This window comes from Serinus canaria, chromosome 1, assembly GCF_022539315.1.
Source record: "Serinus canaria isolate serCan28SL12 chromosome 1, serCan2020, whole genome shotgun sequence".
Lineage (NCBI taxonomy): Eukaryota > Metazoa > Chordata > Aves > Passeriformes > Fringillidae > Serinus > Serinus canaria.
This window is the reverse complement of record NC_066313.1, coordinates 45,078,406-45,092,519: the sequence shown is the minus strand read 5'-3', so window position 1 is coordinate 45,092,519 and position 14,114 is coordinate 45,078,406. Positions and strand designations below refer to the sequence as shown.

The 14,114-nt window shown below is 40.0% G+C and overlaps 1 protein-coding gene across 2 annotated transcripts in view; it reads left to right on the top strand.

Annotated features, from left to right (window-relative positions):
* ATP8A2 (ATPase phospholipid transporting 8A2) overlaps positions 1–14,114 on the top strand; it is a 278,317-nt gene that overhangs the window by 116,965 nt on the left and 147,238 nt on the right. For both annotated transcript variants that reach the window (XM_009102837.4, XM_018908513.3), the window contains one exon: positions 13,428–13,611. In XM_009102837.4, the coding sequence (XP_009101085.3) occupies positions 13,428–13,611 (184 nt within the window). The remainder of the gene's footprint in view (positions 1–13,427; positions 13,612–14,114) is intronic.

Here is a 14,114-nt window from a genome sequence, read left to right as displayed (position 1 = left end):
TCTTTAATATGTTAAAACTGGTGTGTCCTCAGGCTAATTGCTCTGCCCCACACCAACATGTTAGTTTGTTATGTTTGGGGTGTTATTTTTACTGAACAAGGTGAACATGAATAAAATCTATACTCCTAAAAGTTAAATGGCAGGGCATCTACAGTACTATTATGCCCAAGTGCATGTAGAGAATAAGCAGATTTTCTGTTCTATGTAAATTATTTGTATTATTTTTACATTCAGAAAATTTAGGAATTTACTTTTTTTGGCATTCGATTTGTTTTTACAGGCTTTTTAAATCCAAATTGCTAACTTTGATTTTTAAGTCACAGTCAAGTATGAGTTTAGGGGTAATTAGTAGTTTGTGATCTTGATGGTTTTCCATTATGCTCATGGGAGAGTTGCTCATATATCTCTCTCCATCTTCATGAAACGAGTGTTTTGAGCACTTTGATGTTAGATTAGAGTAGCTGTGACCTCCTGGAGTTTTGTGGTTTTGATTATACCTTGAACATCACTGCCAGCAAACTCCTGGCAAGGCTACTCTAACCCTGTTTGGAGAAATGGAGTATACAAAACTGTATAGATGTGTACAAAATGTAAGCACTTTAAAAATCTTAGTTTAATAAAAGGTCGTGCCCTGAAGGTGTGTGCTGGTAGCCCAGCAAGACAGCAAAGCCTCTTTGGCTGTGCCAAGCAAACTCTTATGGTGGATTCTCATACACAGCTGTCATTACCAAAACATTGGCACATCTGACTTGAGGAGGCTTTAGATCAGCCTCTTGTACATTGTCCCCATCCATCCCCCTCTTCCCCCCAGGCTCTCAGGCACAGTTTGTTTAAAGGTACTATGTACATACCTTCTATCCTGCAGCGTAGACCAGCTTGTAGAAGGCATTCATTATATGTCTACTGAATCTGCTGAATTTGAACACTTTTCACATTGTCACATCTGTGTTCCACTTCTGCAGTGTATCTTGAAATCTTGCTTTCCAGTTGCCAGGTCTGTTTGAACATGAAGCTCTTTTTTTACCTCCATAACTGTTTGGCTGTAGGATTTTTCAGTGTGTTGTATTTGAAAATTAATTGCTGTTACCTGAATTTTTCCAGTATGTGAAACATTAAACCTTATCAACTTCTGATATATCCTAAAGAGATTTTAGTGAACTTTGGCTTCCAAATCTTAGCTTTAAACTAGAAGATAAAACAAAATGTACTGTGTAAATTGACCATTGACTGCATGCTGCTACAAAAGCCGTATTAAGTCATGTGTGCATGCATAGGCTTAAAGCTGTTCTCTAGACAGAAGTTACTGTAAGCTGACCTGCTTTTCATGGCTGGATTTAAAAAAGAAAGCATCAGCTAAGCTGTACTGATATGCTCTGGTACACATGGAGAGTATCCTATCTAGCTCACAAAAGCTGCTTTTTTGTTTCCTTTAGACCCCACGAGTTTTTCAGCATGGGCAACTCATCATTTTTTCTTCCAGGATTTTTGCTTTTAATCTTGCTTAAGTCATGAAGAGCATCAGTGAGTACAGTTCAACTTGAAGCAATTCCTTTTTTGTGTCAAGTTTTATGGTATCTTTTAAAAGAGATGTTTCATGTGGTCTGGCTTATTTAGCTCTTTGGTTTGTAGCTGAGGCTATGGGTGACCTAGGTGTTACATTAGCAATAAATAATAAGGTATCTCTGTCTGATACTTCAGATTTCATTGATGCTTGTGACTTGGATGTGGTCAAATTCAGTATTGCTGTGGCACTAATGGCCTGTAGAAGCCCAGCTTAAAAATCATTGTAGCAGTGGGAGAACAACTCTCTTTTAAGGCTGATATGGTAAAGAAGTGTATATGGAAGAAATGTGCTCTCCTCTGGCCCCACTAATGTGCTGGTACTTCACACTGCCTATCAGTTGCCCAACAGTTCACCTTAAAAGACCACAAGTTAATAGAAAATAGCTCATTATAATGCCTATTGAAATGTTTCAAAGCTGCTTTTCTGTCCAGGGAAGAAGGTCCTTTAGGCAATGTCCTTCTGCCAGCTTTCAGGAGAAAGTTGACATAAATGCACCTATTTTCTCTATGCTCTTTCAAAGCTCCTTATGTATAATTATTCCTGTGTCTGTCTTTATTCCCTTAAGTAAAAAGAGTGGTGGAAGGCATGATTCCTCTTGGCAACTTAGTACTAACTAAGCCTGTCCTGTGATAGGTTGACGTGTATGTGACCTAACTGCAGCGTTTTGTGTTCTTTCTGTGAAGATGAAAATGTTTGACATTCTGAAGTTCTGTATTCTTAGCCTAACTCAGGAAGCAAAATTGTTGGCGTAATTTCTTATATTAAGCAAAACATTTGTGCTTTTTTTAAACTGTCTGTACTCCACAGAGCACAGTCCTGTGTTAAACTCTGTCTGTACTGGTATGGGTGATCCTGTGGTTAGGAATGTGGATAAGAAACTAAAAGTCATATGTGGAAAAGAAAAGCAGTTGAGACACATTCAGGAAATCAAAGCTGCAATTTCTTTGAATTTTTTGTCAAAACTCTTGAAGATCCCTTTCAATAACTGCAAGACAGCCAGCTTGGAGATTTCAAGAGACGTAATTTTGAAATCAACACAAATTTGGGGAAAGAAGAGGGAGTTGAGTTTTGTGAGGCTTTTCCTTGTGTGTTAAGCATTTCAGGCTGTGTATATATACACTGTTAATAAGAGCTCTAAGGAGCAAGTATTGACACTGGACTGTGTGTGTTCATCCTGGGCTGTTGAAGTACTCCCTAACTGCACCAAAATGCCTGCACCAGCTTCTGAGGACAGCCTGCTCAGGCAGTATGGCAGAGGTGAGGCTGGACTAGGTTGGCCTCCTCTTGCCCAGCAGTTGCCCTCACTCTTGCAGCAAGTGGTGTGCTCATGCCTCTTGTGGCAGCCTTTAATGCATGGCTTGGGTTTCACGTGCTCTCCTCTGCAACAGAGTCCGCATCCTTGGAAGGTGCTTGGCAGTCAAGGGTGCAGGGACCAATATGTGCTGTGTTCCCTCTGCCATCTGTTCTTCTGTTTTGCTCTTACAGAAGCAGCTGCTACGTATCAGTGTTGTTTTCACAAACCACAGGACACTTCTGTGTCTTAAACAAGATCTGTGTATATATTGAACCACGTGTTTGAGTGTTACAGATTGCCCTAGAATGTGGCTGTGTTAGTGGTTGTAAATTTGGCCATATTAACTTAGAGTGTGGGTTGTGGATGAAGACTACAAAATCACCTCCTTGCCCTGGATGCTGTATTTCAATGCTGTGATTTAACCATGGGCTTAGTGAATAAATGACCTTGCTAAGAAAGGAGTGAGGAGGGGAAGGAAGTAAAATAAAGGAATAATATTTTAAAACAGTGTTGCTTATATTGAGTCTAAAGTTAGAGGTTAATGTCAAGTTCCTTTCTTTCAGCTTGTGTTTGAGAGTAGTGAGAATGCTATGAATGTTCTGCTGTAAGTTAATATCTAACCTGCCTTTGTACAGAGCACAGATTTAATAGTTGACCAAGAGTGAGCTAGTCCTAGTCAGACTTCCAGTGGTCAATGGCATTCCTATATAAAAGTGGTCTAATTTTTTTTTTTTTTTTGTAAGATGCCCTGCTCCAGATTGTGTCTTGTCTTGTGTCTGTCTTGTTCAAGGAGCATATAATTCAGAGATGTTAGGCTTTTGAACTATAACATGTTCAAGCTGATCATTTATATGCTTTTTATAGTAAGTTCCAGGAAACATTTCATAGAGAGGGAGAAAAATCATGCAGAGTTACTAGAATTCAGAAGGAAGAAAAAAATTTGTCAGTGCTTGTAGAGCTACTGAAATAGCAAACTCTCTGAAATCTACTGGCTACATATCCCTTCATCTTCCTTCCATGTCAGTGTTTGTAGTTTGTTTCTTAGGTATTTGATCCTGAAAGCAGCAGTAGTTTACAACAGTAATGGCGTCCAAAGCTGCTTTATTTTATATTTCTGAGCTGTAGTTGAGTGGAGGAGCACAGCACCCATCAGGCTCCTGAAAGGAGGTTACCAGGAGACACAGCTCGGTCTCTTCTCACAGGTGGCAAGTGACAGGACATGAGAAAGTGGCCTCAAGTTGCACAAGGAAGTTTAGATTGCACATTAGGAAAAAAACAAATCACTGAAACTGTGGTCAGGCATTGGAAGAGGCTGCCCAGGGAAGTGGTTGAGTTGCCGTCCCTGGAGGTATTTAGAAGATGTGTAGATGTGGCACTTTGAGACATGGTTTAGTGGTGGACTTGGCAATGTTGGGCTAATGGTTGGACTTGATGATCTTAGATGTCGTTTCCAACTTTATTGATTCTATGATTCCACGATGGCCACGTATGTGGTGTGACTGATGCTCTCACAGTATTGCTCTCTGTTTCTAGAGACGGGCGCTCACCCTGGCTCTTCCAGTTAATCTTTTGGCTTCACCACAGGCAGAGGCTCTCCAAATGGGCTGATGTGCTTATGAATTGATATAGTGTCAATCATCACTTAATTTCATCATGTATTGCAAAATTTTGTAAACAGCTCTGCTACGTGAAATACACGGCTGCTGGCTCTGTCTGCATGTCCTCAAGGTTATAAAAGGACTAATCTGTATGTTTTGCAGACTGAAATTTTTTTGCTCTGTCATTAGAAAAAGAATGGTTTCTTGTTGCATGAGAACTTCTCAGGCTGATTAGCATGGAAATGAATGTATATGCCTTAATCAGCTTGGGGTGAGGGAAGCTCAAAATTGATTTGATATATTGGCTTCATTTTAAAAACATATAGCTGCTACCCCTAGTGACCATTATAGTTTAAAATGCAAAATAGTCTTTAATTCAACACGGTATTTATGCCAACTCATCACTTTTCAAATAATTTGTTTTCCAAACTAGATTTTCTGTACTTAATCTTTGCCCCATAAAGCGTACTGGGGGAAGGGCAATCAAGACAGAAACATGCAGGGAGGGATATCAAAGAGGAAGAAGATGCTGACTTGAGACTTAACCCTGTATTCCCTGGAAGAGTGTGTTTATGTTACACTGCTTAATACCTCGAATCCAGCTTATAAAGAGATTATTTCCTAGCCTTGTCCTCTGAAGATCATTTCAGTGGCAACTGTGAAAGGCAAACAAGTTATTGAAATATGAAATGCAAGTGAGAAATTCTCTAGTGAAAGATATGTTAAAAAACCCCAAACATATAATTAGCAAAACCATCTTTTTTTTTTCTTGTGGTAAAAAGTTACTAAATTAGTGTTTTTCTTATTCAGAAGACTGTATAATTCAGGGTCTTTATAACTACAAAGGGAGCTTTATATTAAGAAGGCATATCTAATCTACCTAGAGTGATGCAGAAGGAACTGCTTTGGTAACCATTAAATTTAAAAAACCACCCCATGTCCTGTGAGCATGTAGAAGTGTGCATGTGTTTTGATTTAGAGCCCTGCTGGGCATCAAAAATACCTTGCTCTGGATAACCTGAGATTTAGAGGTAATATATGTTGCTCAGAAAGTCAAGTGTGTGACGGGCACACCAGTGAGACTGAAAAACTAAAGGAAGATTTTTTTCGTATTTATTATAAGATGAAATGAGACTCCTGATGGTAGGTGAAGTAGGATGTAAAACTCCTTAAAATTAAAAAAACAGACTTTAACCAGTCTGATAAATTCGAATGAGTGAAGCAGTTTGAAGGACTGTCTGCTCAGGAAAAAACTGAAGTATGGAAAAGTGAGACTGCAAATGAAATGACAAAGGATGATGAAGCAGAGTTGTTCTTACAGAAACCAGTAGAGGTTTGGTAAGGCTTCTGGTTGCCTGTTCAAAAGGGATGGGACTACAGAACAGTATTAGCAAGAGCTGGGAGCATAGTCAAAAAGTGAGGATTTCAGAAGAAGGAAGGGTGTGTCAGTCAGTTCAGCATCAGATGGCCAGGTCAGGAGGAAGCAGGCATTCTACCTTTCCTGAAAACAGGAGAGCAGAAGCCTGTGCACTTGATTAATTTAAAGGCATTTAGCCCTGCTGTAATGCAAAAGAAGGGCTTAATCCTGTGAAATTTTATGACTTCTTCACGTGAACCATTTACCTTCAGCTCCTTTTACCTTGGTTGAGAGAAAGCAGCAGTTTTGAGAGGAGATGAACTTCAACCTTAAAAGAACATATCTAAAGCCAGATGAATTGCACTCCAGAAGTGCCTGTTTCTCTCTGACTATAAAAGGAGTGTGGCATGATTAGTGCAGATAGAGATGTCTCCATTGAAGACACTTCTATGTGGTTGGATGAATTGGATGAATTCCTTTGGTGCTTTCTCAGAACATTAAATTATCCCTTCAGTTCACTCAGTGCTGACTCCAAAAACGTAAGTACTGCACCACAGCCAGTCCTATGAAAGTTGTCAGCAGGGGAAGGGAGTTCAGAGAAATTGCTAAACGTAAAGCATTCAATGCAAGGCACACTTTGAGTCAACATGATGTGTGTTTTTCTTCACTTTTCTTCTGTGGGTTACTGTATTGTTGTAAGATGATCCAAGATATCTCAGGGCATCACGGCTGCAATTTAGGCCTGACCCTTGTTTGGATGACACGAGCTTGAAATCTGCAGGCTGGTGTGTGTCAGGAGAAAATCAACTGCATAATTAAGAACTCCTGAATACAATGTAATGGTAATGTTTCTTCTTTCCTGAGCATTGCTTTTAGTGGTGTTAATTTATCTTGCTTTTTTGCTGGGAACCAATGCATACACTTATGACAGTGTTATTCATAGCTCTCAGCTTTCTGGGCTCTCTCATCTGCCTTTTCTGCAGATGAGGTCACTGAGCTTTTTTGAAGTACTAGTGTATTTTATGATAGAACAGGGTAAAATCATGTTCACTGCAGTAAAGGTAAACTCTTAAGGGCCTTTTGTGCTGCATTAACAAGGCATTTCAAGGAAGTAGGATATCAATTTCATGTTTCATGTTAAAGACATTAATGTCTTTGTGTTTATGCCTGTTATGGCATGGAAGCAGAAAAAGGTAGTACTTGAAACAGCTTCCTTCCTTGCCTTCCTCTTTTCACAAATGAACATTAAAAAATTAAAAGCATGGGTTAGAGTGTCTTCAGAGTATTTTTTCATGCTCTCAAATTGAGAGTGTGGAAAGTATGCAACCTTCAAGAGAAATGCTCTAGTCTACTTGTTTTTGTGGAAGGGACCCCAAAAAAAATCCCCAGAAAACCCAAAACATGTGGCAGAACACAGGAGATGGCTGACAATAGGTATCAAACTGTGCCTTGCTCAGGTATGGAAGAGTTTGAGGGACTGCCTCTCTTCATGGCCTTGTAAGACAGTCTGGATATACCAGACCATATATATAACTGATCTCTTAAAAATTACCTAATCTTTTTCTCTCTATATATATCTTATGAATAAAAGGACTCCACTAGGATTTACTTAATTTTTATTGATCATGTATCTCTTTATAAACAATTGATAGTCTCATTTCCTAGTTCTGTAGCAGAACCCTGTCTTTAGACTCACATGCAATAAATAAAACTAATTATTTTCTGAAATACTGCATTTTTATTTCCCATCTGGTCTTATACTTTGAAGCATCTGCAGTGATGCAGCTGTAGTTTAAGGGCCTTGTGTGAGAATTATTATTTACAGTTGCCAGCAGTTGCTGTCATACATCTGTAACTGCAATAAATGCAGGTATGCATAGGGTCAGAATTAAGAAAACTGTTTATCACTTCCTACTGACAGGATCTTATGGAGTGTGGCTGACTGGTGTGACACAGGGATGCTTGTGCTGATTGTGTCCTTCCTGTTGTATTTGTGACTGCATCCATCTTGATATAGTAGATGGACTCTGGGAATAAGAGGGATAGCCTTGTAGATTGCACAAAGTGTGCAGTAAAGGAATTGATTGTTTTAAATCAGTTGGAGTACATTAAAAATTAAAGTTGTATTGCATTGCTTTGCTTGGTTAAAATTGGTGGTTTCGTGTTTCTACTTTTGAGGTTTTAAAAAAGTTTGGTACCAAAATGAGTTTCTAAATAAAATGTTTGATATTTATTTTAAAATACCACCGCTTCACTGTTGGTTTGGGTTTGGTTTTTTGTTGGGTTTTTTTTTTTTTTTTTTTTTTGTAGTTGGTGGTGGTTTTGTGTTGGTTGGCTTTTGTGTGAGGTTTTTTTTTTTTTTTTTTTGTAAAACTTTTCACCAAATTATTTTTGTGAAACTTTTCACTAAATTAACAGAATTTGTTAATTACTCCACTTGGCTCATAAAGTATCCCTGAAGGATCTTTCATCTTTCTTAAAGTCTCTTAAAAAAATGAAGTAAGCCTGAACAAACCTCCCAGTGAAATGCTGAGTGGAATTGTAGAATATCTCAAGTTTGAAAGGGCCTGTAAGTCCATCTCCCTGCTCCTTGCACCCAAGACAAGATCATACAAGTAGAACTCTTCTGAACAGACAAAACATATCAGGTTAGAATTTTGCTTGTAAAAGTGTATTCAGGCTAAAGAAGCAAATGCAAGCTAAATATTTAAAGCCATTGGGACCTGATCTGCAGAAGTCAGTGGGAAGCCACTGATGGTTGGAAACCATCTGTGTTACTGCTCTTTGCTGTGCCTGGTGCTATTTTTCATGAGCCTCCTTAAAGTTCAAGAGGGACCTTAAAGTATTTACTGATAAAAGAATACAGTGTGTTGTTACCTGAAATATTCACCCTCTGCTTCCTTCCACTGTTTCTTTATGAATTTAAGTAACCTATGGATAATTAGGTCTGTAATAATTTGTGCCCTCTCTTGCTTCTACCCATCCCTTTAGAGAGGAAGCAACGTGGTATGAAGGCATCAGTCATCTTCAGGGTGAAAAGCCCTTTCTGTCCTAATCTGTTAAAGATGCTGATAAAGACTAAACAGGTTTGAGACTGACAAGAACCTTCTGTTTTCCATATTAGCTTTTGCTTTCTCAAGAGCAAGGCTACCAAAAGAAGTCCCAGAGGTGGACAAGGAGCAGCTCTGCTGCATGACTGACACTTAACTTCATATATCCCTGCCATCATCCATGGATACTTTGTATTGCACAGCCAGATGCTGAATGATAGGCACTTTGTAAAGGGGAAGTCTTGACCTCAGGCTCTCTTGTAGCCTGTGTAGCCTAAATTCAGATTGTCAGGGAAAGAGTTTGAGCAGGAATCTGAAGACTTGATCTCATCAGATTACCATCACTACAGTTGTGGTACTTGGATCCTGACTTCTTTTTTTCCTCAAGTATGTGTAAAGGAGCAAATCAATCTGTTGCCAAAGACATTTTTGAGCAGAGGCAATAAAAATAACTTCTGTTTAAATGAAAATGTTTTAGTGAAATCTTGAGTGGCACTCAAAGAACCTTTATAGGAAGCACTGCTGTCTGACCAGGGACTAAGCAGAAGGTTTTGATGCAATTGATGCTTTATTAATATCTTAATTCTTATTTTGATGTATACCCAGGCAAGGCTTACATCCTGAGACTGTTGCAGGGAGCTCTGCAGTGAAAGCCAGGGATCTTCCATCAAATGATACGTACCAATTCTGTCACTGTAGAATTTTTTTTTTCAAATAAGTTAGTTCTTTCCTTGTGCTTTTTCCTTTGAACTCATGCATTTATCCATAATCTTTGTGAACTTGGCTATACCTGCGGGAACTGCAGTTTAATAGTATCCTGTGCTATAATCTTCAGTTCTTCCTGTAGGCAGCTTATCAAATGTGCAGAATTGTACCACAGCTCTGATCATCTGGCTAAGGGGATTAATGTCACCTAATGCAGTGTGTTGGTACCAGACAGATTACAAGGAGCAAAAGAGGTTTGGAGGCTGAGTCAGTGACTGGGAGGAGGAGAGGTGTAAAACCCCTCAGGAAATCAGTAATCATCTCAATTTGCAGCTTTTGTAGCTGAGGTACTGTGTGCAACAAAGTGTGTTCTCTGGAGTTGTGGGCTGTACTTGCTGTTCAAGTGTCAAAGAGGATGCTTGTTATAGAGCTGCTGCTTAGGAGAAACAACTATAATCAAGTAACACTTTGTGTTGAAATCTTGTCTTAGATTTCTTCTTAAACCAAGTCCATAAATATTTGTGGTGTTTAAAATGCATGTGTAGCATTTCTGGTAGTTTGTTTAACCTTAGTGAGCATATGGGGATGTCAAACATTAACTGGGGGCTACATAACTGTGGATATAATTAACTTCATTTGGTCAAGACAGTAAAAGCATACTCTATGTACATTATGTAGCTGATAAATGCACTTTTATAGAGACATTCCCTTGACTTGCCAAATAATGGGTCACTAATCTGAAACCACACCTACACTGTAGGCACAGAAGTGAACACAGGCTGCATTAGCTTGCTTGACATGTCCCAGCTAAACTGCATTAGAACAAGCTTGAGCATCTCTGCCACATTCTGGTCATGTCTGAAGTGTCTGTAGACAAGCTGCTAGTTTAAACCACAGAGTCAGAGATGCTGTTCACATTCTGTGTTTTTAGCTTCCCCTGCTCTTTTAAGCATACTTGAAAACAGGGTCTTTCTTCAATATTTCTATTGCAATGTAACTGAAAAGTAATTGAACAACAGTTGAAATTCTAAGACATGTCTATGTCTGGGAAGGCTGTTAGCAGATATGTGCATTACTTTGCTGTGAAGAAATAACTGCATGAGAGGACTGCCAGAAGTATATGGTCCTGTGTACTGGAGGTGCCCCTGGGGCTGGTAATGAAGGTCTGTGCACTTATCAATCCAAACCCTCCACAGCTGGCCCCAAGTCCCTCTGGAGTTTCCATTTTATGGCTTGACGTCCCTTTGACTCCTTGCTCCGTGCTTTAGTATTTTATTATGTGAGTACTGGGGCAGAGGGAGGAGTGTGTGTGTGTGCATGTATGAGAGAAGAGTTAAGATTTGGTGTAGATGATATTCAGAGCTGATTTTTAATAAAAAACCAACAGCCTTTGTGCTCCATAGGTGGTTGGGGTGTTGGGGTTTTGTGTTGGTAATTTTACTGGGCCTCTACAGTGCCAAGTGGTGTTTTCACTGCCAGGTAGTGGAGTGCTTAATAGATCTATCCAATGGTATTAAGTAAATTTTATGGTTTAGTCAACTTTTTCCTGTATTTGGCTTTTAGGAACAGGACAGCTGCTAAACTTCTCAGGTGGTTTAGTTCACATGTGAAGTTTGAGCTCAGCAAGTTTCGTTTTCCCCAAATTATTCATCAATTTATTTTAAGAGTGATTTACTAATAAAACACCTAGGTATTTAGGTATTTACTAAACAAAACCAAGGCCATAAAGCATGATACTGAACAAGATAACTCTGCCTTTTTTTTTGATCAGCAGTGATCCAGATGGGTGTATTGAATGGCTGTTTAAGTTGTTCTCACAGGATGTAAACTCTGAAAAAAAAGCCACATAAAAATCCTGTCTCTCCTATTCCCTAAGCTCCCTATTCTCCTCCTGTTTTAATAGTAAAGCTTTTAGCTATCAGTTACTTTTTTTTTAGTGGTATGTGGCTGACTTGAGATGTGGAAAAGTTTTGTCTAAATCTTTATTTAAGGAAATACAAAATAATTTGGAACCTTAACTAAAACTGATGGGGAAAGGCATTAGGGTTGTTTGTACAGATGGGGTTAGAATGGAAATGTTTAATCTACATGTAGGTATTTCCAAAATACCTCATATGATTTGGTAACCTGATCTACCTTTTCCATGACAAAAGGGCATTTTGGATGTCTTATCCAATTTAGAAACCTAGTCCTGAGTATTTTTCCAGTCTTGCCTGATTTAGACTAGATCAACTCTGAATTCTATGAATTTTTATTGACTTGAAATTTATATAAAATGAGAGAAGAATCAAGTTAAAGTAACTGCCAATAAATCTGATAAGGATATTCAGATATAATGGAGTCAGTCTTTTGTTTTGGAGTTGGAATTGAGTGACATCATTGCTGAGGTCAGAGTTGCATACACAAGACACATGTGAGATCAGGAAATGGCCTTGTGCTTTCTGATCTGACCTGCATAGTCTGAGATTGGAAAGATGGCCTGGAAAATGGGGAGGTCAGCTGGAGGAGGGAAGAGAATCATTAAGGTTGGGAAAGTCCTTCAAGATAATTCTAACAAGTCCACCACTAAACTTCAGTGCTGCATCTACACAACTTTTAAATACCTCTGGGGATTGGGACTCCACCACTTCCCTGGGCAGCCTGTTTCAATACTGGTCAACCCTTTCCCTTAATTTTTTCCTCATATCCAATCTAAACCTCCTTTGGTGCAACTTGAAGCTGTTTCCTCTTGTTCTTACCACCTTTTACCTGGGGCAAGACATCCCCCCCTTCAGTACCATCTCCTTTGTGGTGGTTGTAGAGGGTCATTAGCTATGTACCCCTGCCATTTTCTCCAGGCTGAGCAATCAGAGCTCCCCCAGCTGCTCCTCATAAGAGTTGTGCTCCAGACCCTTCCCCAGCTCTACTGCCCTTCCCTGGACATGCTCCAGCCCCTCTCTTGTGTTTTCCTGAATTGAGGGACCCAAAACTGAACTCAAGGTGTGGCCTCAGCAGGGCTGAGCACAGGGGGACGGTCACTGCCCTGCTCCTGCTGGCCACACCCTGGCTGATCCAGGCCAGGATGCCATCGGCCTTCTGGGCCACCTGGGCACACTCTGGATCATGTTCAGCTGCTGTTGACCAGCACCTGCCAGGCAGTTTCTCTGCCAGTAGTGCTGCCTGGAGTTGTTTTGGCCTCAGTGCAGGATCCAGCACTTGACCTTGCTGAACCTCATACAACTGCCCTTGGTCCATTGATCCAGCCTGCAGGGCCAGATCTGTCTGCAGGGCCTTCCTGCCCTCCAGCTGATCAATGTTCTCACCCAACTTGGTGTCATCTGCAAATTGACTTAGAGTATACCCAATCCTCTCACTGAGGTCATTGATGAAGATGTTAAACAGAAATGGTTAAATAACAAAGTAAGCCTGCAGTATCTTTTGTAGACCATTTGAAGTGTCTCCGAATGTATTTGTGGTCTTTCTCCTGGATGGTGGTGACAGGAGGCAGGGAAGCCTGTGCTGTTAATCAGTAAACTGTCATAATTGAAGAGGAAACTCACTTCAATGTTCCCAATATAACATCACCAGTGTTATGCCAGTTAGGAGGGGCTGAGTAAGGAAAGCAAAGCTTTGAAACCTTTCATATATATTTGGTCTCTTTTGCATCAACTATCAGCAAGTAGGTAAATGTGAAACTATTTTTAAAGCTACTTTTTTCTTCTGAAATAGTTTGGCACGGGTTCTGAAGCTTAGTTGTTGAATAAAGGAACTTTCCAGCAACTGCCTTTGATTACTTCTAAATGTAGGTTACAGCTGTCCTTTTGGGAAAGGCACATAGCTCAGCATGTGAGAAACTGACACCTTTTTCTCTCCTTTTCAGAGTATCTCCTCTACAGAAGTCCGAAATAGTAGACATGGTCAAGAAACACGTCAATGCCATAACACTTGCCATTGGGGATGGTGCCAATGACGTAGGAATGATCCAGACAGCTCATGTTGGAGTGGGGATCAGTGGCAATGAGGGCATGCAGGCCACCAATTGCTCGGATTATGCCATTGCACAGGTCAGATGCAAGAATGAACAACTGCCGTATGGTCTTTGAGAAATGCACTGTGCAGCCATGTAGTGCTCGATTGGCTTCTTCTAAGCAAGAAGCATCTCTGATTGTTTCTTTTTCCAGGCACCTGTCTAGAACATATTTTGGATATATTTTTGGGGATTTGTTATGATTTTGTATTCTTCAGGGCAAAGCCCCACCTCTCTTCAAAGTTTTAGTTTCCTCCTGACAACTGTACAGTATCTTGGTTCTTCAGTAATCAGGGGGAAGCAATTTCTGGAACGCTTGTGTTAATAAGCTTTTAAGTAACTGACCTGTCTTGGTGCAAACTCTTCTCTTACTATGAGTAGGTACTATAACCAGGTGTGTGAGAATTTGGCTGTTTGGCAGCTCTTAATTTGAGGTGTCTCCTCTATCTTGATTTCCCCCCCACCCCCTGTGCTGCATCCAAGAACTGATCACAGTTCTGGAGAGCTGGCCAGCATTTTCCTTTCGCACATGTTATTTTG